The 27,997-nt window shown below is 47.3% G+C and overlaps 4 protein-coding genes across 8 annotated transcripts in view; 2 read left to right on the forward strand and 2 right to left on the reverse strand.

The window, feature by feature from the left end:
* Positions 1-1,029, forward strand: part of LOC133476939 (echinoderm microtubule-associated protein-like 6) — a 56,043-nt gene extending 55,014 nt beyond the window's left edge. For all 5 annotated transcript variants that reach the window (XM_061771000.1, XM_061771001.1, XM_061771002.1 and 2 more), the window contains one exon: positions 311-1,029. In XM_061771000.1, coding sequence (XP_061626984.1) covers positions 311-480 — 170 coding nt within the window. In that variant the 3' untranslated portion in view covers positions 481-1,029. The remainder of the gene's footprint in view (positions 1-310) is intronic.
* Positions 539-8,566, reverse strand: sde2 (SDE2 telomere maintenance homolog (S. pombe)). The gene is made up of 8 exons (XM_061771059.1): positions 8,377-8,566; positions 7,663-7,780; positions 7,468-7,579; positions 6,045-6,214; positions 4,140-4,245; positions 3,936-4,058; positions 3,772-3,871; positions 539-715 (listed from the first exon to the last, which is right to left on the reverse strand). Exons 1-8 carry the CDS (start codon positions 8,503-8,505, stop codon positions 539-541), a joined length of 1,035 nt encoding a protein of 344 aa, XP_061627043.1. The 5' UTR covers positions 8,506-8,566.
* Positions 8,567-10,630: 2,064 nt separating this feature from the next.
* mrps28 (mitochondrial ribosomal protein S28) lies at positions 10,631-11,363 on the forward strand. Its single transcript, XM_061771065.1, has one exon. The coding sequence runs from the start codon at positions 10,767-10,769 to the stop codon at positions 11,283-11,285; it is 519 nt and encodes a 172-aa protein (XP_061627049.1). The 5' UTR covers positions 10,631-10,766; the 3' UTR covers positions 11,286-11,363.
* Positions 11,364-12,000: 637 nt separating this feature from the next.
* LOC133476952 (calpain-2 catalytic subunit-like) lies at positions 12,001-27,985 on the reverse strand. The gene is made up of 21 exons (XM_061771043.1): positions 27,591-27,985; positions 27,452-27,521; positions 25,483-25,601; positions 25,249-25,382; positions 25,006-25,174; positions 23,357-23,440; positions 23,195-23,280; positions 23,059-23,124; positions 22,823-22,983; positions 22,589-22,758; positions 20,822-20,833; positions 20,523-20,734; positions 20,268-20,304; positions 19,856-19,921; positions 19,726-19,783; positions 19,580-19,644; positions 19,435-19,503; positions 19,293-19,371; positions 15,052-15,168; positions 12,227-12,285; positions 12,001-12,153 (listed from the first exon to the last, which is right to left on the reverse strand). Exons 1-21 carry the CDS (start codon positions 27,825-27,827, stop codon positions 12,130-12,132), a joined length of 2,094 nt encoding a protein of 697 aa, XP_061627027.1. The 5' UTR covers positions 27,828-27,985; the 3' UTR covers positions 12,001-12,129.
* Positions 27,986-27,997: the final 12 nt, after the last annotated feature.

Genomic DNA, 27,997 nt, shown 5'->3' on the forward strand with positions numbered 1-27,997 from the left:
CTCAGGCTGCCGGTCTCACACAAACATTGTAGCTGTGCGTCCAAGTAAAGAAAGAAAAGAAAAGGAAAAAACCCACAGATGGATGGATGGATTTTTTTCTAGATATTTGTAATGTTTTTAGAAAGCAGAGCTGTTGCAACAGTTTGGGAAACCCGAATATTTTTCGATCAAATAGTTTCCATTTTCCATACTTTTCCAGACCTGGAAATGTCTTCAATCAAATTCCATACTTGTGCACTTCAGTTGTTTACCAGCTTGACATTTGCAATACTCATGGTTGGAAATGATTTGATTTGGCTGTGGCATGTAGGCGGCCTGCTGGCGCTGAAGCATCACAAGGACGACGTGAGCGCGGTGACGTCAGGCATGGAGTGCGGCCTGTCGGCGGACGGCGACGTCGACTTCCTGCCCGGTGATGTCATCCAGTGTTTCCGGGAAGTGGAGGTGTCGCAGGTCACTGCCTGGGACCCTGGATTCTGATCAATTAAAAACCCCCAAAATCTGTCACATTCTGAGACAAGCAGGAAGTTTCCCCGCTTCACTCCCTGTGGGGCTCGTCCTTCAGCCCGGTGACCGCAAAGAGGCGCTGGGCGTGTTGGCTCAGTGTGCCGCCGCACTTGAGCCCGCGAGCCGTCGGTTCCCCTTTCAGACGCTCCAAATCGGACGCGCTGGCCGCCAATTCCACCGCGTCGCCGTCATCTCCCACGTTGGTGTGCTGCGGAACACGGGCACACAAAAACACACGATCGTGTGCCAAAGCTGCTGACATTGGGGAATCTCATTTGTTTGCGAGAAAAGAGACGTGGGCTGGTCTTTGTCATCATTTCGAGCAAGGGGTTAATCGGAGCTGCCGCGCGTCCCTCATCACTTGTTCTTTGTGGAGTTCGGTTCCAGGCAAATATGATCAACACTGCGACCGCTTCCCCAGACTCCACCCCCCCCAGCATGATGTGTCTGGAGTGACTAACGTGTAACTATGGATCAGTGTTGATGTGCATCATGCAATGAATAAAGTGAACAGCAGGTGTCGACATTGCACCTTTTTGAGTGATGAGCCAAGTTGCTGCGGCCCTGTCAGAGGGTTCCGAACCATTTCCATACTTTTTCCAGACCCTAAGATCCAGGCTCGGTGGTAAAAAAATATATATATCTAATTTGTGGCATTCGTGGAGACCCCGGGGACGACCCAGGACACGCTGGAGAGACTACATCCTTCGGCTGGCCTGGGAACGCCCTGGGTTCCCCCCGGAAGAGCTGGATGAAGCGGCTGGGGAGAGAGAAGTCTGGGCGCCCCTGCTAAAGCTACTGCCCCCGCGACCCGACCTCGGCTCAGAGGTAGAAAATAGATGGATGGAGTGAACCGATGTGTATCATTGAGATTCTTTACATGCCGTTTTGTGGCCCAAAAATTCCCTTGGGATTATTTTGTGCTCGTTCCTGCATACGGCCCACAACTGCCGCCTCCCTCCTCCTGCTGGACATGTCAAACCATTTCACACACACTCTGCATTTAGCTTTCTTTATCCATTTGGGAATCTTAGCCAACCAGTCTTTATATCTGGAATGTATGATCTCGTCGTCAGAGAATATACAACTGCCCATTGTGAATTACGGCAACAACCGTACAAGATCGGACGCGTATACATCTGGTGATTCATGGACGACGGTTGCCTCCGTTAAGTCCAGTAAACCCCGATAACCGTACAACTCCGAGCGCATGAACCAGCGTGCCGACCAAGTCATCATTTCATACGCTCTGTAGTCAAAAGACAAAGGTTTAATGAAACACTTTCTTTTCCCTTTTAGGAAGATATATTTTCCCCAAAACTATCATGATAAACATTATCGGTGATAAGTATTTTTGTTTTGTTTTAAATCCCAGTGATGTAGAGCATTTATTGTTCACATGCATCCTTTTTAAAAACAATTAACTTTAAATTCAAAACAACATTGAACATTGTAATGTAGAGCAATAAATATATTTGATAAATAAAAAATATAAATAAAACCGAATAAAGTTTGGAAAAATTGCACTTACACAAATAAACATTTGACACACAGGTATCGAGTCATTAACAGACCAGAGACCCAAAAAATGTCTTAAAACCAGATAAATTATCAGCCGATAGTGTACATATCACCGTTATTTTTATTCATTGTATGAATGTTGTCGTGTTGTATACTGTATAATTTCTGCTGCCTCTAGGCTTTTGAAAAATATTGTCTCACTCAAAAAGCTTTGCCCTAGTGAGATCAATTCTAAACAAAATATAAAATAAGGCCCGCCCTCGCGCTGCTGGACTGTCAATCAACTTGATGTTTGCTAAACTACTGCCTGAATATTGATAACGTGTGCCGCTGTGTTTATGGTGCGTGCACCTACGGAGCAAACGGCGTTCTGCCAGCGGCGCGGCGGGTGTGACGACAATGACAAGTTATCAAGTCCAGAAACAAATTCCAAAAACTCCGTGTCCACTGTATGGAATGATAGCCCGCCCTCCTATGCCTCTGATTGGCTAGCACCAAGACCGGACTCGTACTTTTGATTCACGTAGGGCGGGTTTTAAACCACACCATACTGAATATGCTTCATGCGTCTCAGACGCGGGACGCACGTCCAACGAGTTCCCTGGATATTACGCACCCGTAACATTATGCTCCGTTTAAACGGTAACATTGCGCTTAATTATGGGAAAATGGAAACCTGCACTGAAAAATGATTTTTTTTTTTGGAAAACTTTTATTTAGCCAAATTGGTCTCTTTGAGATTACAAACTTCTTTCGAGAGAGACAGGCAACAGTGAAAACACAAAGTTAGAAATACGTTACAATTTCTAAAGCTCAGTTTGGGATAGAACCATCTACGAGTCATAGCGAGGAATCAATCGCTCAAGCAGCTGAGCTAAAACTAAATCCTATCGAAACGGATTCCATTTCTTTCATTTTAGATTGCAAAACATTTACGTTCCTTCAGCGACACATTCCAGGCTGATTCAATTCAAATGCATTGCACACGAAAGTTGAATAGAAATTGAAAACCAAAAACAATCGAAAAGATAACTACAATTGTATTGAATTGAAAAGTTAAGTCCAATTAAACTATTATGCTTTAACAAACATACTGTACTCAAATACAACGTTGAAGTCACAGTTTGAACATTTAATTCAGCGATTCCTTGGCGTACCACTAGAGGGAGCCCGTGTAGCACACTGACAACCACTGGTTTCGAGCTTTTCCAGACTTGCAAACTATTGACAACAAAAATACATTTAAGGTAAAAATATCAACGCAACACCTGTTTTTGCTCCCGTTTTTTCATGCTAAACTCGGGCTGCAACTAACGATTACTTGGATCATTGATTCATCTGTCGATTATTTATTGGATTCATCGATGACTTGGAGTAAAATTCCATCCCTTTATTAAAAAACAGGGCAGGACTACAAATGGACAGCGCAGCAAATGCACAAAGACAAACTGATTATGATTCAGTTCCTGGTTTGGTCTCTCAGAAAATTGGCAAAATATTGATGATTGTTTTCCAAAGTAAAAGCAGATATTTGCAAATGTCTTATTTGGATTCAACACAAAGATAATCAGTCTGCAAACATGGAGGACTACACAAGTCAGAATATTTTCTGTTGACAGGCTGAAATTCCAACGATTTGGACAATCTGAAGTTCAACAAGGTTTCTAAACCATTCATCGATTATACAAAATATTAATTTGATGATCAATTTCTTGTCGATGACTGGATCACTTGAGTTCTTACTTGCAGGCCAGGTGAGCAGCTGGATGCCACGCCCCTCTCCTTCTCAGGGGGCGTGTTCTTCTCCACTTGCACTTCCAGCCGGGGGGGCGAGGTGGGCGTCCTAAGCACAAAACGTCGGCTTGCTGACTAGAAAAACAAATAAGGAAGACGAGCCGCCGTCCAACCTGTTGCTTGTCGCAGGCTCCGCCTCCTGCCCCATCACGGCAGCGTGACATGACGGCTCGTCTGCAGACGCTTCATCGTCATCGTCGTAATCGTCATCTGAGCTCAGATTGTCCACGCCGGTCCTGTTGCCATGACGACAGACGAACGTCGTCATGATTATCGGAACACTTTGCGACGGCGTGTGACCTGGCGTTAGCGCTCACCAAAAACACGCCCCCGCCGTCTTCTGCTTCTTGATTGGAGGCTGGCAGCGGGCGGGGCCGGGTCTCTTCGGGGCCGTCACCTGAGAACTGGATGCCGCCTGAAGACCTGGACAGACCACGACACGCGCGAGATATCGTTAGGGTCACCATCTTCACTTTCTGCACTGTCGCTTCTAGACTTCACCCCAATCTGATATGCTTGATCGCGTCGGCCGATAATTTGCATTTCATGCAAATTTTGCCACCGGCTGTAACGTCTTAATTCGCCGATCGATCAATGACGTCACAGATCAAATCAACATTTAGGAATACCTACCACTTAACCAGTTCTAGGAACGCAAAGGCCCCGGTTTATCCAGCTTGGGTGTGTCTGTCTGAACACCATGGCTGGCCCACCCAAAAGGCGGAATAGGCGAATGCTAAGGGCGCCATGGGTTCAGGGGGCGCCCAAAAAAATCGGGGGGCGGGGGGCACCTTTAATATACTGTTCTTAGATGTGAACTAGTTATTGATAATAGCACTGCTGATACAGATTCGTTCAAAGACCTTTTCCCCAGTTTTTTTCTTAAATATGTTTGTACCCTTTTCTGGTAAGATGTTCTTTGGATCGTGGCATTTTGTTGCAACTTTTTGAGATCTTCATTTTGTCAAACAGGTCCTCCTATTTAAGTGATTTGTTGATTGAAAAGGTCTGGGAGTTATCAGGTTTGGGTGGGGTGAGCCCAAAAAATGTAATTGGCCACATGCAGTCAATTCATGACTTAACAAGGGGGGAGGGCATTACTTTTTCCACAGAGGGCCAGGTAGCTTGGAATGTTTTTTTTTCTCTCTCTAACAAATAAAATCATTTAAAAAGAGCAGTTTATGTTTACTTGGATTTTTTTTGGGTCTCATTTACATTTGTTTGATGATCTTAAACAAGGAGAGGAAACTATGCAAACTAAGAATTTTAGAAGGGTGAAAATATTTGGTCACAACACTATGCTGTGAAGATGTCTTTTTCACAAAGACCCGTGGGGAAACGCACAGAACCTACTAAAGCCTACTGACGACTGAGAGCATGAAAGAGAGCGTTGTTTTGGGCATTGCTGCTTTCACCTCTTCACGCCACCTGTACAGTCAAACCTTCCTGCAATACCGTGAGCTTTCTCAGAATACCCCAATAATTATCGTAACGTGAGATTAATACCGTGATAAAACCGAACTGCCAGATATAGCAAACATTTGAGTGCACTGAACAGGGCAAGTTCAGGTTTGCCACAGGCAAGCAAACGTTTCGGACAAGTGCCCTAAAAAGTTAACTTCGATCGACCGCCATGACGATGCTCAAATAATAGATCGTGCAGCCCTAGTGTATTCACACCAGGAAGTATGGTTCTGATTGATTTAAAAAATAATAATACAAAAATAATGCTGTTAAGATATACTTTCAGTACATTTGAAAAAAGTAAATGGAAAAAAAAAAAAAAAAACGAAAACCGTGGCTGCTTGCTACTCCCTAATAGGAGAGCTCCAAGTTGCGTTGCCCAGTAAGAGTTCCTTATGTTAGCTAGATCGAAAGCACCCTCGTCTTTGGAGGCCAAGAGTGCTTTGTATTTAATTCTTTTCGTTTCGTATTCCGCCATAAACATTTTGATGTATATTTTTCTAACATTTTAAATGGTACGTAATTTCATGCTATTAGGAAAATAGCACTTTGTTGCATAAAAATGTAAGACGACGACGTAAAGAAATGACCCGTCTTCATTCAAGTAATTACTGCCCGTGCTGTAATATTTGCGTTGGACGTGTGCCTTTAAGGAGTGAGCGACGTCAGGAGCTAGTTGGTCTGCGTGTGAGTTGTGGCCGACAGCAGCTCCTTAAGAGTTCTCATTTTGTATTTGGGTTAGGATGCGTTTGTGTGACCTTTGAGCACGGAGTCCTCGAGCCTCTCGGCCAAGCGGTGGCACTGCTGCTGGTAGGCGGGGTCGCTGAACTGATGTTTGGGTTCTGCCATTTTCCTCTGCAGACGCTCAGAGCGCCGCTGCTCTCTCTCTGCCTCCCGATCCGCTTGCTGCTTCAGCCACTCGCCCATCCTGAAGGGATAAACAGATGGCTCAAATAAGACACGGTCAGCGGCTTTTCTGGGAAGCGTGAGGACAATTGAAACGTTGAGGGGACTTAGAATTGGAAGGAAGCTTACCGAGTAAACATGTTTTTGTCCAGTTAGACAACGGGGCGATGTAACCTTTGCACTCTGGTGTGGGTTCACCTTAGTTGATTCAACCCTATAGTCCCCCTTTTTTGGGTTCAATGACCCCAAACCAAACTAATGTTTCCCATAAGTCCCAATGTGAGAACATGGTCATGGCTGCATCTGATTTCATTTTGATTATCACAGTAGCAACGAGATAAAATTTCCCCAAAATGACAGTCTTTCAAATTGCAAATATGCAAAAAGAATTTCCTTTTTGGGGGACGTTTTTGTGTGCTTACAAAAAAGTCTAGTAAAAAAAAAACTACTACTAACCAACATATCTTCTGGACCGTTGGTTTTGTCTGCTACTCGAGGAAGCCCTTCTCCAATTAGCTGACAAGTTTCAGTTAAAAATGTCAACCAATAAGCTGGTACGGGCCGACATGCAGGGAGGTTCTCTAAGCGGACGCGTCAAAATGATTGACGTTTCCGACGAAGAAGAAGAATCATCTTTTATTATCATGAACATGCATGCACACGAAATGTGTTCTGTGCATTTAACCCTTCACAGTGAACACATACACATGTTAGTGGAACACACTTGAGCAGGGGGCAGCTGAAGCGCCCGGGGAGCATTTCTGGGTATCAGTGTCTTGCTCAAGGACACCACAGCCGTGAGTCCGGGGGATGTTGGCGGATGGCAGGCGATGATCTTAACCGTTGGGCCACGGCTGCCCACAGTCTACAGTTAAACAACGAGGCGACGTGACCTCAACTCTCTGGTGCGGGGTCACCTTAGTTCATTCTACCATATGCTCCTCTCTTTTGGGGTCAATGACCTCAAACCAAACATGTTTCCCTCTGTGAGAACATGGTCACGGTGGCGACCGATTAACTTTAGATAAAAGTCGGGTATGTTCGTGTAGTTGGGTGTGGGTAGGGCTTGGCTATTTGTCAATTTTTTTTTATAAATAAAATAATTTTAAAAAATAAAATACATTTTTTTTTAAAATCACGATGACTTTTTTCATGGTCATAGGATTTATATGATGGGAAATTTATCACGATCTTGATCGTATGATCGCACAGCTCTAGGTGTGCGCGTGGGGGAGCTTTCAACTGGGACTTCTTTTAACCGAGATTCCGACTCACTCTTTCTCATGGTTGACGTCTCGGAGACGCCGTCCGCTCAGATCTCGGCAGGCCTCGCGATTGGTCGTCTTCTCGATTTGAGCACCGAGAGCTCGCAGCATCGAGCCGAACCCTGAAAAGACCAGAAAGAGCTCATCGAAGGTGGTCCCCGTGACGCGGCTTCCCGCTTGTTTCCCCTTTCTGAGAATACTTCACCTCCTTTGCCTCCAAGGAGGCGGGGCACCAGCCGATAGACGGCGCCCCCCTGCAGGTGGTCGTCGAGGCGGCACACGTGAGCGTCTCTGCTAATGTAGAAGTCATGTGGCGATGCAGCCTGAAAGTCATGTGATCAATATGAGATATGTTCACCATCATCTTTGAACATGTTTGTCTGTTTAGGGCAAATAAGTTATTCAAGCCTTTTCATTACTTATTAACATTTTACCAAATATTAACACCTGTGTGTGTAGCCTGCTTTAGCATTAGTATTTGGCATGGGTGACCCCTGCGACCCGACCTCGGATAAGCGGTAGAAAATGGATGGATGCAATTTGTTTCAACTTTAGTTCATTTGTTTTCGGAAACGTGAATTTGTTTCACTTTAGTTCATTTGTTTTCGGAAATGTAATCGTGTCTCACAATTTGTTATATGGTATTGACGATCCCAGCCACCGTAGTTACTAAGAGCTTTTAAAGAGAATAAACCGTTCGCGTAAATGAACTGCACACAAGAAGAGGTTATTTGTAAGCTTTCACTAAAGTCCAAACATTAAATAGTCTGGAAGTAAACAAAACGAACTTATTTTATTTCGTTTAAAAATGAAGTGTTGGTCACCAAGACTTGATTTCAACAACATGTCAGCTAGCCATTAATTTAGCACGCCAGCTTAACAGTTGTCAATAGCGCTCGAATTCCACGTTAAAACTCACCCATTGTTGGACGAACCGCTGCAGAACATCTCGAACCGAAGAACCTTGTGGAAAAACACAATTGGAGAACCGCAAGCGGCCCGGGGCGCAAACAAACACCTCCGTGCCAGTGTCCATCTTCGTCTCCATTTCCGTGTACTCGATGCTAGGCTAGCTCGTTAGCTTTACGTCATCAACTTCCGGTTGCGGTGTAATACCGCCACCTATATTTCAGGTCTATATCGCCACCTAGCGACCAACCCCCGTCTGACGGCATCCGGCCCATTTTCGTTACTTTATTGCTGAAGTGATCAATTCCACCCAACAAGCTGAACATAGAGATGAACAAAAAATTGCTATCTTTATGAATAGTGCCACGAAATATCTACATATTCAAGGAATCACTAACTGGGAACAAATACATGATGAAAAGGACAAAAAACGAAAAAGGCGCAGAATGGCAGCTATGCCTCCGTCAGACCGCCCCCTGCAGGCCAGCTGTGGCTACACCAGTAGCTGACCACAACTAGGTATGACTGTGGAGTGAAACTGTAAAGCGTCTTTGAGTGTCTAGAAAAGCGCTATCATTATCATTATATTAGTATCATTCATCCATCCATCCCTCTATTTTCTGAGCCGCTTCTCCTCACGCGGGTCGCGGGCGTGCTGGAGCCTATCCCAGCTGTCATCGGGCAGGAGGCGGGGTACACCCTGAACTGGTTGCCAGCCAATCGCAGGGCACATACAAACAAACAACCATTCGCACTCACATTCTACGGGCAATTTAGAGTTGTCAATTAACCTACCACGCATGTTTTTGGGATGTGGGAGCAAAACCGGAGTGCCCACGCAGGCACGGGGAGAACATGCAAACTCCACACAGGCGGGGCCAGGGATTGAACCCCAGACCTCAGAACTGTGAGGCAGACGCTCTAACTAGTCGTCCACCGTGCTGCCATGAATATTATTCATATTAATTATAATCATGGCTGCACCGTGTGGATGACTGGTTAGCACATCCGCCTCACAGTTCTGAGGACCCGGATTCAAATCCGGCCTCGCCTATGTGGACTTTGCATGTTCTCCCCGTGCCTGCGTGGGTTTCCTGGAATTAACGTAATTAAACCTTATTTCGTCGTCTGCGTCAATTCCTTTTGCCTCACACATTCCTTCAACGCCTTGTACAAACACGCTCTCAACTCCACCCAAACAAATCAATAAAAATCGCTTGCGAGTCCATCTGTGCCTGGGGATTTGTTCACAGCCATTTTCAGACAAATTGAATCCAGTTCCTCAATCTTAAAATCCGCCTCACACAAATCCTTAAGTCCTTTAGCACTTAGAGCAGTTCGAATGACTAATATTGCAATAGTCCGGTGCAGTGACCATTGTGCAAAGGGCGCCGACACTTCAAGCGACTAGTACGATAATCTGGGACAATGTTGATTATGCAAATGTTGCAGTCAGTGTGCAAATGGAGCAGATGGCATGAGTGGCCAGTATTGGTCAACAACAGATACGCAAATAGTGCATATCTGTCACACACCATGCTATAAAAATGCTCTTGCTGAGACCTTCCATCTTCCTTCGACTCGCTTAAATCCTTAGCTGTTTTTTTCTCATCACCTGGCATGGTCAGAATCCAAAGTCAAATATTTAGCAGGGGTAAAGTACTTGAACAAAAAGAACTTTGAAGAAGTTTCCACACAAGATTAGACAAGCATTATTATGAAATAAAAAGCTTTAATAATCGCATTAGAGACTGAGACTGAATGATATGTAGGTGTACGTATATACATTTATTTTAAATATGTGTGCTTGTTTTCATGTGCTTGATAACTCAACGTTAGCCGTTAGCTTGAAGAAACGGCTGCTATCCCCGCGAGGACGTCAGGACTTGCCGTTCAAAACACTCGTGATTACGTTCACGGCGTAGTACGCCGTTCCTTGCGCAAACGAATCACTCATCGTCCTTAGCGGATCACAAACGAAGAAGTTCAACGACCGAATCACTCTTCAGTTCTTCACTTCTTCAGTTCCTCAGTACACCAGTTCACTGAACGAATCACTCAGTTCAATTAAGTCCCTCCCCCGCCTGGACGCGCTGCCTGACGCTGGCTACTCATTGGTCATTCGCCGAAGTGAGTGACAACCCTGGAGAACCCCAAATCACATGGCAGTACGTTGCATGAAGTCCCGCCCCCGCCTGCACGCTGGCTGCTCATTGGTCATTCGCCGAAGATTCAGAAGTGAGTGACAGAACGCTTCAGCAGTTCCGTGTCCGCTCCCGGCGGCGGCCAATCTAAAAGAAGGCATCGTTTCAGAAACTGATTCGGCTCAGTTCGTTCACTAAAAAGACTCGTTCTTCTGAACGAAACGTTCGCGAACGTGACACTAACAAGAAGAAGGAGATGGCGGCAATGAGGAAGGTCGTCACTCTCGGCCGCCGCGCGCCGGTCACCCTCCGGAATTCCTTCTGCTCCTGCTCCGGGACCTCGTCGGACGACGACAAGCCAAAGTCAGGCTTCGCCGCCGCCTTTAGCGCTCAGTCGGAGCTCCGTCGCCGCGAAGCCTCGGTCGGTGGTTCGTCGTCGTCGAGCCGCGCAGAGGACGCCACGTTCCCTGCTCTCCTCCGCCACAGCCCGCTCGTCCAGATGGGCCCCGGCGGAGACAAGACTGTGGTCGGGAGGATCTTCCACGTCGTCCGCGACGACCTGTACGTCGACTTTGGAGCCAAGTTCCACGCCGTGTGTCGGCGTCCGGCGGACGGGGAGAAGCTGCAGCGGGGCACCAGGGTCCGCCTGAGGCTGCACGACGCCGAGCTCACCGGACGCTTCCTGGGGGCCGACACTGACGTCACCCTGCTGGAGGCCCACGCCACCCTGCTCGGAGCCCTGGACGCCGGAAGAGACGGGCCGAGCCGCTCCTGAGCTCACGGCCGGAGCACAATGACTTTTTGTTCCCGATGGCGTATGTAATACTTTTGTACAAATAAAAACAAAACGATATATTACAACCATTACGTGTCATGCACACATTAGCGTAGGAGTTAGCATGAACAGACTAGTTATTTGATAGTATGCAAACTAACATTTTCGTTTGAGACGAAACTATGGCATTATCTTATCAAGTTGAAGCTTAATTTAAAAAAAAAAAAAATCAATTAGCTAAGGTAACCAATCTGAGTATGAGTTTCACATCAGTCCAACGCTAACCTTGCCTCCTTTGAAATGTAACCAGGGTAATTAACATGAGATAGGCTACACGATAGCACAAAGATAACCTTGTCATTTGAGAGAAAAAATGTTAAGCCAGATATCTTATTTTACATTGCGAACATAGCTAATGCTAAGCTAAAGGCTGCATGTTAGCCCACAGGCTAATCATGTTGCGACCAAAAACATGGTCAGACTTGGATCACTAATTTAAAATGCTAAGCTAACTGATCTAGACTCATCGTTTGAGACAATGTTGAGTCAGCTCATTTTTAAAAAGCTAATGCCAACATGTTAGCAAACAAACTAGTATTTTGAGACAAAAATGAAGTAAAATTAACTCATTTTTTAACCTTCAATGATAACATAGCCAAGGCTACATGTATGTACATGAGCTAACTTTGTCATTTGAGACAAACAAGCAACAGCAGTTTGTTAAACAACTTTAATTTTGTATATTTTCTTGTAGTCATTGAAATCAAAGCGTTGAGAAACAGGAAGTTGTTTTCTTGGAGGTGGCGGGACAGGAAGTTAATGCCAGCAGGAGTCGGGGGGGCTTTCAGATCATGGAGAAGTTTAACCACTAAGGGACAAGGACACAACAGTGTCACAACACAACAGGCACACAGTTTCAAGTGACTGAGATGAACTTTGACCTCATTGAAGTTGAGCTGGATGGAGCCACTGTCGTTGGGGTCGAACTTCTTGAAAATTCCTGACAACACAAAACACAGCTGAGGCACACAACTAGTGAGACGAGAAACAGTTTCAGAGGTGTTGTGTGAGGCCTCGCGTGTTAGCGGTTAGCCATTAGCTGACCAGTTGAAGACTGTTTCAGAGGTGTTAGCCGTTAGTGTACTGACCACACAAAACACATTTAGCTTGGGTAGCTAACTACCGGGACTAGAAACGGTTTCAGAGGTGTTGTGAGGCCTCAGGTGTTAAGGCCTCTTTATACTGCGTGGTCACAAGGCCTGCGTTGCATCACATGACCGACGACTTGCTCCGCGCACCCGACAAAAACAGTTGCAGCGCGTCGAACGCCGCGGAGATCATCTCTCGTGATTGGTCTGTTTTAGTCACATGCGCACCATCTACGTCGCCGCCTTCTCGATCGATTTTGCAGCATAATTAAACGTATCATTTGTTCTGTCTCGGTCGCCATTGTTGTTGCTTTGTTCCTTGTTACTGAAAGTAAAGTAAAAACGGCTATCGGAAATGCCCAAAAAAAAATGCATAGGAAACTCCACCCTGTGGTGTCCTATCCAATACCAGCCGTAGCGACACCCCCGACTTGGAGAACTGCAGCACACTTTCAAAACAGCGCGCGGGTGTTGCGCTCGAGTTTAAAGGCAAACTACGCGTGCGACAGCCGCAGTGACGTCAGCACGGTCGCGCGAGTATAAAGCAGCCTTTAGTTATCATACTGAACACTTAATAGCATACTTAGTGGTTGCCAACTAGTGTAAAGACCGTTTCAGAGGTGTCAGTTTTAACGATTAGCCTTTAGTGTACCGAACACTTAACAACACAGCTTTGGTAGCAAACTAGTGGGACTGGAAACACTTTGAGGTGTTAGTGGTTAGTAGGCCTGTCAAGATAATTTTTTTTTAAAGATGGAATTTTTCGGTCACGACCCACAGCTCGTGACCATAGGTGAGGGTAGGAACAAGCGGTCGAAATGAGTTTCCTCCGCAGGGTGTCCGGGCTCTCCCTTAGAGATAGGGTGAGAAGCTCGGTCATCCGGGAGGATCTCAGAGTAGAGCCGTTGCTCCTTCACATCGAGAGGAACCAGATGAGGTGGCTGGGGCATCTGATTCGGACGCCTCCCTGGTGAGGTGTTCCGGGCACGTCCCACCGGGAGGAGACCCCGGGGACGACCCAGGACACGCTGGAGAGACTACATCCTTCGGCTGGCCTGGGAACGCCTCGGGATCCCCATGGAAGAGCTGGATGAAGTGGCTGGGGAAAGGGAAGTCTGGGTGTCCCTGCTAAAGCTACTGCCCCCGCGACCTGACCTTGGATAAGCAGTAGAAAATGGATGGTATTTTCCCAAAAACTATTACGATAAAGGATTAAAGTTTTTTTTTAATGCCTCTGAAAAAAATAAAAATAAGGATCCGCCCTTATTTTGTCCTTTTTTTTTGCTTTTAAATCAGTATTTTAATTGTTTATTATTAAATTGTTTTTCTTTACTCTGATATGGATCCCGGTGGGTCTGAAATAAAGAACAGAGCTGCAAGACTAGCCTGGTTTACATGGAGCCTTCTATTCCGATTATAAATGCTTTAGAAGGCCAAATCTAATTAAAATGCTCCACATAAACATCTCAATCGGAATAAACGGGCTGAATCCGAATGGAATTTCTGTTTCACAGGGATGGAATATTCTTTGTCAAATCAATTTAGAAGTGAAAATCCGCCGTATAGAAATGCATACAGAAATATGAATAGCGGGGGTTTACTGTACTGTACTATACAGTGAATCAACTGTAAAATTCAAAGTGACCAGCAGAGGAACCTGTTTGGACCTCCCGCACTTTCTATTTTGCTCTTTCGAATGAAACTAGGCAGGCACAGGCTTTGTGCGAGGTGCGTTCAGGGACAATGTGTAAATGGGAGCGAATGTGTTATTTTGTAATACAGTTATTAATTGTAAACATGGATTACAAGGAAAATTATTTGTTTCAGAATGCTTTACTTAAAACACTGTACGATCACACTGTGACAATATAGAATTAATTTTATTTTGTAATATGTGAGAAACATTACTTTGTTAATGAAGACAGCAAGAGCTGCGATGAATACGACGAGTTATGTCTTTTCACAAAACACACAGCACAGTATGGCAGGAGCGATGCCACACTGCTAACTAGCGTGATGACCGTTTCAAACATAGAATGAGGATTAGATACGGCAGCTCGCTGTAGCAGCCCGGCTAACCGACGTGGCTACATGGCGGCCATGTTGAGGCCGCCGTTCCCATCAAAGGCAATGCTACATTGGGAACATTGAAATTAAGTCGTAACTTGCTCATTTCTCAATATTTTCACAAGATTTACTTTTTTTTGTCAATGCAAAGTGTGTACTATCACATAATATTTGAAAAAAAGACCCCCAATTTTTATTTTTATTGCGAATTTAGGTCCCTCCCAGTTCACCTGTCGTAATTGTGTTGTGCACAACCGTACACAATACAATGTGCCAGCATCCTTGGTCTTTTTGGTTTTCTTGCCGTCCACACACATGGAATGCCCTGACAACTTTGACCCTCCTAGCCTAGCTGTTTGCATGCAGTGCAAAAGGAGTGTGTCGTAGCTACCTATTAATTTCTCTGGTTTCAAAGGTGTTTGAAGCGTCAGTTTTAGCAGTTAGCCGTTAGCTTACTGAACACTTAACAACACGCTTAGCGGTCACTAAATAGCATGAAGACAGTTTGAAAGGTGTTTCGTGTGCGGCGTCAGTGTTAGCGGTTAGCTTACGGAACATTATCTCCAGCCTCATCAAGCAGCCCACAAAGTTGTCAAAGTCCAGCGTCAAGTCGGGCTCAGCGTAGCGGGCAACCAACAGCTGGTAGATGGCGTTGTTCAGGGTGAAACCTACAATGTAAACAAACAAACAAACCCACAACTTTATTTATAGAGGACTTTAAAACAACCATAGCTGCACACAAAGTCCTGTAGATTACATAAAAAAGCATGAAAAAACATTTCAACATAGGGCAAATTTAAACAGATGAATGACGACAAATAAATAAAAACAATAAAACAAACAGTACTGAGTTGAAAGCCAAAGAATAAAAATTGGTTTAAAGACAAGCTTTTAAAGGTGCCATATTTTACAAAAACAACTTTTTCTAGTATTTGGGATGTAATATTGTCTCGATGGTGCCTCAGTAAACGTGAACTATGAATTTAAATGGTCCACGCATCCCTGAGCTTCAGAAGTTTTTCTGCCGAGAGGCCTGAAATTAGCTCATTGGAAATTCTCAAGATTATTGACATCACTAGCAAAGATCTCCGCCTACCTCTCCGTTCCCAAGCCAGTGCTGTCGACATAGCAAACGCGTGTGCTCTCACAACACGGAGGCAATTAATCAGAGGAAAGGTTGCGGTCTTAGCCAAATAAGGACAAAGCGGATACAATAGTGACTCAAACAGAAGTAGCTGTTAGAGGGGCCTTTTCTGGACACACCAAGGTGTTGTTTGAAATGAAATTGACACTTTTCTACCAAATCCATGTTAGAGAGTCATTCTATGGAGGTCTAAAGAGCCAAAATACGGTGAGGGGGGTTGCCTAATATTTAGGGGGACGGATAAAGCTCTATACCCTCTGTTTAGTCCTTGGCACCTCTAGGAGAGTCTGGTTGGCTGCCCTAAGGCAACGTACAGGAGTGGAGCAGCTCAGCGAGGTAAGGCAGGGCAAGACAATATAAAGATTTAAAAACAACTAAAAGAATCTTAAAATGGACTCTAAAATGCACAGGAAGCCAGTGAAGGGAGACCGGAATTGGGGTTATGTGCTCCCGCCTACGTGCTCCAATTAAGATGCGAGCAGCAGCGTTCTAAACCGACTGGAGATCTCTGAGGGTGGACTGGCTAACCCCAAAATAAAGTGCATTACAGTAATCCAGCCGAGACGTAACGAAGGCATGGATTACTGTTTCCTAGTGCTCTTGTGAAAGAAAAGGCTTTGCTTTAACCAGCTGCCTGAGATGAAAAAAGCTAGCCTTGACAACCGCACAAATTAGCCAATCCAGTTTAAAACCCAAGTTCGAGACTGTTGACTTTTGGTAGTGAGTCAAGGGGTCCAAGTCAACAAGGGGGGATTTACAAGGGCCACTGGGAACAAACACGATAACGTCTGTTTTCTTATTGTTAAAATGCAAAAAGTTCAATGCCATCCAGGCTTTGTCCTTGTGACACAACAAAAGAGGCTTGAAGGAGAAGGCGTCCTTTTTCTTGAATGGGACATAGGTCTCACTGTCATCCGCATAAAATGAAAATAAATCCCATGATTTCTCAGGATGGAACCCAATGGGAGCAAATATAAAGAAAACAGCAGGGGTCCCCAAATAGAACCTTGTGGAAGCCCATTGCCAAACAGGATCTAAACCACTCAACAGCACGACGACTAATGCCCACCAGGTGGTGCCAACGAGCCAGAAGGATACTGTGGTCCACATATCAAATGCTGCAGTCAGGTCCAGCAGCACAAGACAAACATAAGCCCCAGCGTCATTAGCCAGCAGGATGTCACCAAACACTCTTAAAAGGGCTGACTAAGTGCTGTGTTGCATCTTAAAACCACGTTGTCCGATGGGCCCCTTCTTGTTTCCCAAAGTCACCAAAGGGTGACAAATTTCGTAGTAAGCGTTACATTTACCACGGAAATGAGCTAGTGCAAATTGGCTGCTAGCTAGCTTCAGGCTAAAGCTAGTTTTGTTCTGCTAACATTCATTCATGAGCTAATGTGTGCTACTATTATATGTGAAAGTTTTTGGCCAGTCAAGTGTAATGCGTTTTCATATTGAGTGACTATCTGAAACATGGAGGCAAATGAAGCATTTAAAATTTTCGAAATGAACAGCACACTTGGCTCCTCTAACATATTAGATCAGATTTCAAGACAAATTTGGTCTTTCACGATGGCAATAAATCAGACTACTGCCACAAAATCTTGCCCGGTCTCAGTCAGCCCTTGGCAACACTAGACGACATTTATGACGATACCACCGTATCCTATCTTTTATGATCACTGGGCTTTATCTTGTCAAATCAAACGCTGTGAGGGAAGGAAAGAGCACAAAACGTGTCTCCGTGACCGGATGCACCCGTTACCATGGCGACAACAATGGATCGCGGCAATATACAGCATTGTGTTGGAAAAAAGATCAAAAAGAGGACAAATGCGAGGTATTGTTACCGGGTGCTCGGAGAGGACGTTTTGGGCTGTCCATTCTCGTAGGGTTTGCGGTATGTTCACGTAATTTCAAAACGGTTTACAAGCAGACAACATAACTTTATGTAGCCTAGCCAGCTAGTGAGAGTAGAAGCAGATATTGGCAAAATGTCTTATTTTGATTCAACACACTGGGGACTTACTGTTGAGAGGCTACAATTCTGGGAATTTGGATCATTTTAAGTTAAAACAAGGTATTTAAACGATTAATCGATTAGTTGTCAATAGACTTTACATCGATTTTATCGGGCTGATCGGTATCGGACGATATTTAGCATTTTATGCTGATCAGCTATAATGTCATAATTTGCCGATCCAATCAATGACGTCATTGATCAGCTCCGCAAAAGACATTTACTCCGCGTCGCTGCGTGCACAGTATATTTGAATCCAAATATTTATTTTTAGCCTTGTCGCGTGTCTTTTGACGTAGTATTGGAAATATCTGACGGCCAATAAAGTTATTAAAAAAAACGGTGTGGAACATACAACATGTAATGCCCGGATCAGACGACAAGACAAATTTGCTCTTTCACGATTGGACCATTTCAGCCTAATGCAATAAAATCTTGTATTCCGATACCACCGCATCCCGTTTTTTTACGATCATTGGGCTTTATCTTGTCAACTCAAACGCGACCGGATACACTCGTTACCGTGGCGACGACAACAACAGTGGAGCACGCCGACTTTGTATTATAAGGACAAAATGGGAAAAAACGTGTTGGTGCTCAGGATAGGAGAGGACGTTGGTTTAAGGCTCGCTTGAGGTATGTTTCATGTACTTTGAATACGATACGGCGACAAAACGTTATGTAGCCTAGCAAGCTCGTGGTACCACGAACAGTTGTACGTAAACATGCCGCCGTTCTGTCGAATCATGCTTTAAAGTTTCGGTGTGGGTGAAGTCATTTAATTCAAAATAAAGTAATTTAATTACAGTAAGTTAGCACCCATTATTTCTGTCATGTTGTAATGTTGGTTTGACCCAACTGATTAGAATGCACGATCTGACGAGAGGAGTCATTTCCAACCTTTATGGAGCCAAGGAACATATTTTACAATTGGAAAATCTCACGGCACAAAAAGTGGATACATGAATGGCTGTATGTACGTCCTGCCATCTGGTAGAAGACCATTCATTTGTTCTGTCTGTCACTATGCCTCACTGGCATAAAGAGGAAAAAAGATATTTATATATTATTGTAAATATAATTTTTGGACCCATTAAGTATATACAGTAAATGAACAGGTCATTCAAATAGACGCATTCCTCCATCTTGTGATCGGATCGGTTATTGTATTTTTAAACTCGCTGATCGGTCCCAAAAATCCTGATCGTGTAAAGCCGAGTTGTCAATACATCGTTGCACTTCTAAACTAGATTAAAACCTTTGAGATTTTTCATTGACTAAAGCTGGACTATAAAACATGACTAAAACCTTAGCATATAGAAATGACTAAAATGTGACTAAAACTAAAGTAGTTTCGTCCCAAAAACTAAAACTAGCGCTAAAGTGCTAGCGGTCTCATTTTGGATCAAATAGTTCCACACATTTGCATGTTGTGATATGAATAAAGTTGTCACTGTCACACTATCACATTATTGGGCAAAACATTTGAGTCGAAAAGATTGAGCCGCTGCTGTGTTTTCCTCACACAGCGGCGATTCTGTTTTTGTTCTATCGGACCAGCGCAAACATATGAAGACTCTGTCGCCACTGTGTTAGTTAGCATTAGCATTTAGCATGACTGGGCTGACCAGCGTCTTTGAAGGCGACTCTCATCTCCGGCGTGCTCATGGTGCCCGAGTTGTCCGTGTCGTTCTTCTTGTAGATGGACTGTCAAGGACAGAGAAGAAGGTCAGTCACATGGCGTCCACAAGTTCAAAGTTCACATCCTACCAGGTAGCGCTGCACTTTCTTCCACAAGGTGGCAAACTCGGACAGACCCAACTTCCCATTGCTGCTCTCCTGATGCGGCGTCAAGAATCGTGTCGCGCGTCTACTCTGAGGATTGCTACGATACGCCGCCACGGGGAAAGGATACGTCCATGAGGTTGACCATGACTCTGCACGTGTCCATGCTGAAGCCGCTCGTCTTGATGTCACTTCCTGTTAGCGAAGAGCAGACATATGTTCAGTGTTCGCCCACCGTCCGAGCTTCAGGAGTCAAACTCGCAACGCAAAACTCACGCTTGGAGACGATCTTGTTCATGATGGTCCGCAGTTCCGCCGCGGAGATCTCCATGTCCTAAAGCACAACGCGCATGTTAGCATTTCTACGACTGTTAGCACGTTAGCGTTAGCGCGGTCGGCTACGTACGGGTCCCGCCAGCTTGGCGAACAGGCCTCGGAAAGCAGAGTCCACCTCCTCTTCCGGAACGATTTCCTGTCAAGGCGACGTTAGCCAAATTCAATGGTGGCGTCACAATTTTGGAGCCCTTACTCTGTTTTTATGAAGTATTATAGAGTGCGTTCTCCTTATTTGGAAATAAAAAATAATTTTTGGAGGGGAGGAGGCTGGAACGCATTCATGGCACTTGCATTCATTTCAATGGGGAAATAGGTTGTGAGATACGAGTGTTTTGAGTGAGTTACTTGTGTGGTCAAGGAACAAATTCAACTCGTATCTCAACACACCACTGTGCATATATCCACACATATACTGTACATACATATATATTTTTTATACATGTACTTTATAAATACACACACACACACACGTCATTACTCACATCTTCAAGGTCGGCGCTGACCGGGTCATCAAATGGCCTGAAAACGCACAAGCACACAGCCGTGCACGCACACACACACACACACACACACACACACACGACATGAGTGGAAAAAAAGCCCCCATGCACAAGAGCAGCCTTGTTTAGTTGGGCCGACTTGTTTGCTTCCCGCAAACAGACGGCACTCGGGGCGAGTTCGCAAACAGCGGCGTCGTCGACACGCCCGGGGGCCCCGCCACTCGCCCCCCAACTTACACGGTCTGGCTCCGCTTTTCGGAGAAGACGCGTATGCAGAAGTCGCCGTTGAGGTGCGGGTCGAAGGTGGAGGGCACCACCAGGTACTCGCCGGGCGGCAGCTTGAAGCGGGTACTGACTTCACGCAGGTTGACGAAGGTCTCCGAGCGAGCCGTCTGCGCGTGTGTCACGAAGAAGTTCTTGTCCAGGTGTACCTGCCGTTGGCCGTGGAACTGAGGCGCAAACACGGACGCCGCTGGCTTGTTACCATGGCGAGCGCACACAACGACCTTTCAACCCACCGTGAATGCACTGCTCACCTGACTGGGAAGCTGAAAGACAACACAGATTAGGTTGTTTTTTTAAGTGTTCTTGATAGCAGCGGTCACCTAAGAGTGATTGCAATTGTTTACATGAATAGTTTCAACCCGAACTAAACAACCAGCTACGATACCACGAAGGCCTTTTCCCGGCTAACTTGCTCAGCACGAAGGACGACGACACCCCGGTGCGGGCAGTGCCGACCGCGCGCTGACGTAGTACTCTACGAACAGACGGGCGGCGTGGCACAGAAAGGAAGCGTACGCCCGAGCCCGTGTCGTCATCGTGTCCCTGAGCGAGACACTTAACCCTCATTGCCGACGAATGCGGTCGGAGGGGCCGTAGGCGCGGAATGGCAGCCACGCTTCTGTTAGACTGCCCCAGGGCAACGCAAGTAGCTTCCCTCCACCGGGTGGAACTGTGGAGTGAATGAATAATGTGTGCAATTGGAAAGCGTCTGAGTGCAACGAGAAGCGCTACATAAGTTGAATGCATTATTATGATTATGATTATTATTATTATTGCAAGGAAGTCGGGAGGCTTCCTGCAGAGGAGTAGACCGTGGCAATATGTATTTGTCATTGTTGCAAATGAGAGCCCTGGCTTTGCATATTTTAAGCAGGAGGGTGATAAGAGTTGCAGCAAAACAAAACAAACCCAGAAATGGATGCATCCCATCCTCATTTCACGACAGGATCTCTGAGTTGAAGCTCGTTGATGAGCTTCAGTTCCACGAAGAGCGCTTCAAGGTGCATTTCAGGCTAAGCAGGGAGCAGTTTGTGTATCGATTTTCCCTTGTCCCAAAACTCGGGCTAGTTTTTTTTAGCCGCTTTTATTCGGACTACGCCCTCTTTGACAAATGATGCCCCAGATCTTACGAGATCTTACTCACACAGCACGCGACCCTCTTCCATCTCTACCGGCTCCCAATCGAAGTTCTGCATTTCTTACAAACTCCTCCTCACTTACAAATCCCTCCTGTACCTTTCAGACCTTCTGCAGCAGCAGCCTCCATCCAGGAACCTGCGGTCTACTGACCTCGGTATCCTCCCTGTCCCCGGCGCTAGGCTGCGGACGCTTGGGGACAGCAGAGCCTTTCGCGTAGTGGCCCCTAGCCTCAGGAACTGTCCCCCTCCTGATATCCGCAATAACCCAACTGCTTTTGGACCAAGACTTTTGGCCAATGCATTGTTTAATCCCCCTTGACCCTGAAAAGCGACCTTGTTTTTTTAAAGGGCATTATATCAATTTAAGTTATGATTAATATTTCATGGCTGTAGTTCTTTTCGCCACTCTGTGCTCAGTCACTTGGAGCAGCAGCAGAACTGCGCCCGGAGGCTCTTTGTGGATTACAGCTCAGTTGGAAATTCTGCCAGGGTATGTAAACTTATGAGCACAACCGTACATATATGCAGTCATACGTACCCCTGTCATATTGGAATCAAAGTGTAGGCTACACCTTTTTGATAACCTCTAGGTGGCGGTGGCATATTAGAATAAAAGTGTACACCTTTCTCATAACCTCTAGGTGGCAGCATACATTTATAAAATGCGAAAGTTCTTTCCATTTTCCATTACCTATGTATAATGCGCACTATTGACTTTTGACAATTTTTTGGGGGAAAAAATCTGCATTATACACAAGAAATTTCTTTTTTGTTTTGTTCTTTAATATTTTGTTTGCTTCTGAAAATAGTTGTTAACTGCTCTCTTCTGTTCTTTGGCAGTTTGAATGAGTTTTCCTAGCGTGCGTGTGCGCGCGTCACCTCGTATATAGCGAATCCGATGGTGTGCATGTCCTCCCCCTGCTTCCTGAGCTTCCTTCGGTTCTTCTGCATCAAACCCAGCACGAAGCTGCATCCGTCCTCGCCGTCATCCGGGTCGTCGTCTTCTGCGTCCAACTTGATGACGAACTGCGGGTTCATCCAGAAGGTGTCTGCGGGGACACGGCCACCGCGTCACCCGACTGCTAAGCTAACGCGCTAACTCAGCTAACTCACAGGGGTGGTTCCTGCAGCCGCCGGCCGTGGAGCCGCGCCTCCACGAGCCGTCGAACTTGTTGAAGCTCCAGTGCTTCACAGAGTCGTCCAAGATGGTGTCGGGCGTCAAAGTGCACACCTCCACACGCGAGTAGTGACGCAGGAAGTCTCGGTACGACATCCTGGCAAAAAAAAAAAAAAAAATTAAAAAAAAGTCACATCCAGTACATGTGTCGCGCAAGTTTTGTTGCGCTTACCAGAACTCTCCATCCTCTGCGTTGGCGTGAGGGCAATCTCCCTGCACAGAATCCCACTCGGATGACCTGCGGGAGCGTAAAAGGGGTCAGGGATCACACCGGTGATAACTGTGCGATGACATCGTCGTCGTCGCACCCGTCACTCCAGGCGCCGGTCCACTCCACTTGACCCCAGGGGTTCCTGACCCGGACTAGCTTCTCCGGGCGACCTCGGAAGTTGACCTGTGCACAGAGGTCACGCAGAGGTCACATAGAGGTCACACCAGCGGGTGCGCCTGGACAAGATGTGACCTCTGACCTCCACAGCGCCCGTCAAGGAGTACGCGTGACCTTTGACCAGCTTTTGGCGCGTCACCGCCTCAGAGTCTGCGGCGCTCGTGATCTGACAACAACAAAAACTAAATTGAAAATTTGAAAAATCGTGACGGCTGCTATCTGGAAAAACTCGCTCATGTCTCTCATATCCCGAGGCGCCTCTGTGACATGTAGCGAGATTACATAATTTAATGACAAAATGTATCCATTACAATTACATTACGCTTGTGATTGGCTCTCTCTGGCCATGTGCCGTTCCGCCGTAATCTCAAACATGACATATTTTTCCAACTCAAGTCATTTTCCAATGACGACAATGATTTTGCGGACCAAACTCTGACACCGGTCGTACAGGGACCGAACAGCCCCAATCAGAGGAGGTCTTCGAAGTATTCTCCCCACCGGCTCACAACGTCCGAGTTGAGGTCAGCAGCGCCCCATCCCCACTATACACAGTGTTGGTGGTGCACTGCTTTCCTCTCCTGAGACGCCGGATGGTGGACCAGAATTTCCTCGAAGCCGTCCGGAAGTCTTTCACCATGGCCTCACCGAACTCCTCCCATACCCGAGTTTTTGCTTCACCGACCACCAAAGCTGCATTGCGCTTGGCCATCAGCTGCCTCAGGAGTCCCACGGGCCAAAAATACCCGATAAGACTCCTTCTTCAGCTTGACGGCATCCTTCACCACTGGTGTTCAAAACGGGTTCGGGGATTGCCGCCACGACAGGCACCTTACGGCCACAGCTGCGGTCGGCCGCCTCAGCAATGGAGGCGCGGAACATGGTCCACTAAGACTCGATGTCCCCCGCCTCCCCCGGAACATGAGCAAAGTTCTGTCGGAGGTGGGAGTTGAAACTCCTTCTGACAGGGGATTCTCGTCCACTGGGGTGAACCCCAACGTACAGGCGCCCAGCCGGGGGGGCAATAAGTATACCCACAAGAGAGTCCAACCCCTCTCAAGAGGACTGATACCAGAGCCCAAGCTGTGCGTGAAGGCGAGTCAGACTATATCTAGTCGGAACTTCTCGACCTCACACACCAGCTCGGCCTCCTTCCCTGCCAGAGAGGTGACGTTCCACGTCCCTAGAGCCAGCTCCTGTAGCCAGGGATCGGATCGCCAAGGTCCCTGCCTTCTGCCACCACCCAGCTCGCACTGTACCCGACCCCTATGGCCCCTCCCACAGGTGGTGAGCCCACGGGAAGGGGGACCCACGTTACCCTTTCGGGCTGTGCCCGGCCGGGCCCCGTGGGTAGCAGGCCCGGCCACCGGGCGCTCGCCTTCGAGCCCCACCTCCAGGCCTGGCTCCAGAGGGGGGCCCCGGTGACCCGCGGCCGGGCAAGGGAAAACTAAGTCCATTGTTTGTCGTCATCATAAGGGGTCTTTGAGCCGTGCTTTGTCTGGTCCCTCACCTAGGACTAGTTTGTCATGGGTGACCCTGCCAGGGGCATAAAGCCCCCGGAGACACACAAACCCCTCCACCACGATAAGGTGACGGCTCAAGGAGGGGTATCTTCCTTATCTTTTTCATTTGCTGTAAAATGTAATCCTCAAAGTTATATAAAAAAAATTTAAAAAAACTATTTCATGATGTGCTGTCAATCTACACAATAGAAGCGTGTGGGTGACGTACGTCTATGGAGCATCCCAAAAGCGCCCCCGCTTCCATGGCTTTCTGCAGGATATCAAAGAGGTCGGCGGGAGGTCGGCTGAGGTCAAAGTTCTCCGCGATGCCCCCCGTGAAGTCCTCGAAGCCCTCCGTGGTGGAGCCCCCCGACAGGGCCTCGTAGCTGCCGTTCAACCTGCGCGCGCACGCACACCGGCGCTAGGACGTGCTAATGCTAATGCTAACGGTAAGATGGGGGCGTGGCCTCACTTGGCGTAGGCCTTCTCCAGAAGCGCGCTCCAAAACTCCCGACCCTCCGCCGAGTGCACGAACAGAAGCTCCCCGTCTTTCGCCGGAAGGCGGTCGTCGATGACCACGTCCACCCACTCGCCGAACTGCCACAGCTGCACGCACACACGAGCACAAAGAAGTACACTCACACAAATGTGCGGCAATATGCAGGGGTTCGCCGCATACACGCTTACGGATGGTGTGACCTCTTACCTGGAAGTGAAAGATTCCGGCGTAGTCGTCGTGAAAGTTTTGGTCGGCGGGGACGACGCGAGCCATCACGAACTCGTTGAGGGTCAGCGACGCGATGGCCGCCAACAGCCAACAGTCACCTGCGTTGTCACGACAAGCGATAAGACACGCCCGCAAAACAATCACTCAACGTCCCGTCAATATTTTCACTAAGAACTCGAATCAAACGCTTTGACGGGAAGCGCAAAGCCGTCTCGCCGTCTCGGTCGGCTTCCCTCGAAAAAGAGATGCAAATCAAATCGAGTCATTGTGAAATCGACTGACAGAGGATTTACTCGAGTTCTGACGAGCACGCTCCGCGTTTTGGCAGCCAATGAGTTTGTCAAGTTCCACTTCCTGTTTCCAACACAGACGCTGACACACTATTGTACTGTCAAGTATGCAGCGGGCCAGGTTAGCAAATGCTAATGGCGCCCTGGCCTCTAGGGGGCACACCCCAAAGAAATTGGGTCACAATTCACAGTAATTGGATTGAAAGAAATGATTACTTTTAACTCTTCATTTCAAGGAAAGGAAAATGGGCAAATTGAAATGAATATAAACAATGAATGAAATATACCAAGAGGGTCCACGTGAACGAGTTTGAGTTCAGCATTCCCGCCCGGAGCATTAAAGCGACGACGCGCGTGGCTGCCGATGATAGCGACTCGCATGGAAACAAACGCCGCTGGCGAGGACAGACTGGGTCGGGGAGGCATCGTTAAGGTACTTTTGCGGAACGGAACACAGGACCGAATCGTCCACACGAACACGAACGGTAAGGCGCCAAGATGGCAGAGTTGATCATAGTAATTCCACGATTGAAGAATTATCCATCCTTCCATTTTCCGTAGCGCTTCTCCTCAGCCGGTCGGGCGAGACCGGTCGCCAGCGAGTCACGGGGCACACACAAACAAACAACCGTTGGCACTCACATTCACACCGACGGGCAATTTAGCGACTCCAATGATCCTGGCGCCCATGTGCGACGACACCGGAGCAGCCACGCCGGTGCGGGGAGAACGTGCAAACGCCGCACAGGCCAGGCCGGATTTGAACTCGCGACCTCGCAACTGGGAGGGGCGTGCGCTAACCGGGCGGCAGACGTGCCGCCTTGAGGAATTCATCTGAAGGAAACCAAATTTTCCAAGGCGCTGCACGTTGTTATGTTATGAAGTGAACACAGAAGAAATAGCAAAAACTAATGACAATGCTTTGCCTTTTCTTTTGTATGTAAATTGCTGACGGGGGGTGGGCTTCATATAAACTCTCGCCTTGGGCGCCACATTGGGGCGTGCGCGTGTATCATTGTTAGTGTAAAGATACATTATTGGAGCTGGAAATACAGTGTGTGTGTGTTGGGGGGGCAGTGGGGGGAGGGGCTCACTCAGAGGAACATTCCTTCACAGACCTCAACACACAAAAAAAAGCTACAGGCAGAAAACATTCCGACATGAAAATAAGAAGTGAGTCACGGAGCTGGTGACTCATCACGCACACACACACAGCTCGAGGGTGTGTCTGCGTGCGCGTGCGGCAACGACAGCAGAAGAAATGTCGGCCTCGGACGTTTTCTACGACTTGCCGTCCGGGCTCCGATTTTTGTGTCTGTCGCCGGTTGATGTTTTCTACCGCTTACGCGGATGCGCCGAGCTCGGAATCGGAACAAAGGAAGTTCACGTTATTAGCTGACTCCTTTGAGGACAAAGAGCGCAAATTCAAGTATTGACAATAACGAAATTTCTGTTCCCATTCCAAATCAGTTTCCCCACAGAAGTCCAAGCTTCTGGTTTACACCAGAAAAAATGCAAACCGCTCTTGCGGATGTCAAAAGTCATTTTCAGAACTTTTCAGAACTTTTCGGAAAGTTGTTTTGCCTTTTGAGTTTGAGCCCAGCCCCCCCCCCCAGCCATCCGGGAAGCAGCGCCCCTGGAGCGAAGAGCAGACGTACCGAGCGCCCCCTGACAGATGTCCGTCCTGCTGGCTCCGCCCACGATGAACTCGGGTGAAGACACGAGCTCCTGATGGGACGCAAACACGCACGCGTCACGTCACGTCAGGCGGCGGCGGCGGCGGCGGCGGGCACTTACCGTGGGCCTCTTCCAGGTGACCCCACGCGTCTTGTACGAGTTGGGGCCCAGCTCGTTGAAGCCCAGCGCCTCGGGGCAGGCGGGGAAGGCGGGGTCGCAGAAGAGTCTGCCGCCGCTCACGCACTCGGCCCGCAGGGCGCCGAAGTCCTGGTTGAGAAAGGGGACCGCCCGCCGGTTGCTGCCGAAGCCCGCCGCCTCGGCGCGCTTCTTGGCCAGGGTGGACGCCACGCCCGACATGATGAAGACGAGGAGGACGATGAAGACGAAGATGAAGATGAAGATGACGGCGATCGACGACGAGCTTCGTCGCAGCTCACTCCGCTCAACTTTCTGCCCTCCGAAACTTGGGAGGCGCGTGACGTCGTCGCAGGCAAATAAACCCACGCCCTTCCGAGGGGGCGGGGCCG

Source organism: Phyllopteryx taeniolatus, chromosome 4, assembly GCF_024500385.1.
Source record: "Phyllopteryx taeniolatus isolate TA_2022b chromosome 4, UOR_Ptae_1.2, whole genome shotgun sequence".
In the NCBI taxonomy this organism is placed as follows: domain Eukaryota; kingdom Metazoa; phylum Chordata; class Actinopteri; order Syngnathiformes; family Syngnathidae; genus Phyllopteryx; species Phyllopteryx taeniolatus.

Bases quoted from the DNA above. Each gene is read 5' to 3' on its own strand.
- sde2 (XM_061771059.1), bottom strand. From the start codon at position 8,505: ATGGAGACGAAGATGGACACTGGCACGGAGGTGTTTGTTTGCGCCCCG. The intron at 7,781-8,376 runs GTGAGTTTTAAC...CATGACTTTCAG, and splicing joins AGCGGTTCGTCCAACAATGG to GCTGCATCGCCACATGACTT. The intron at 4,246-6,044 runs GTCACACAAACG...TGGTCTGTCCAG, and splicing joins CGAGGACTCCGTGCTCAAAG to GTCTTCAGGCGGCATCCAGT.
- mrps28 (XM_061771065.1), top strand. From the start codon at position 10,767: ATGGCGGCAATGAGGAAGGTCGTCACTCTCGGCCGCCGCGCGCCGGTC.
- LOC133476952 (XM_061771043.1), bottom strand. From the start codon at position 27,827: ATGTCGGGCGTGGCGTCCACCCTGGCCAAGAAGCGCGCCGAGGCGGCG. The intron at 19,372-19,434 runs GTAGGATGTGAA...TGTCCTTGACAG, and splicing joins AGAAAGTGCAGCGCTACCTG to TCCATCTACAAGAAGAACGA. The intron at 12,154-12,226 runs GTCAAAGTTCAT...CTTGTCCCTTAG, and splicing joins TCCAGCTCAACTTCAATGAG to TGGTTAAACTTCTCCATGAT.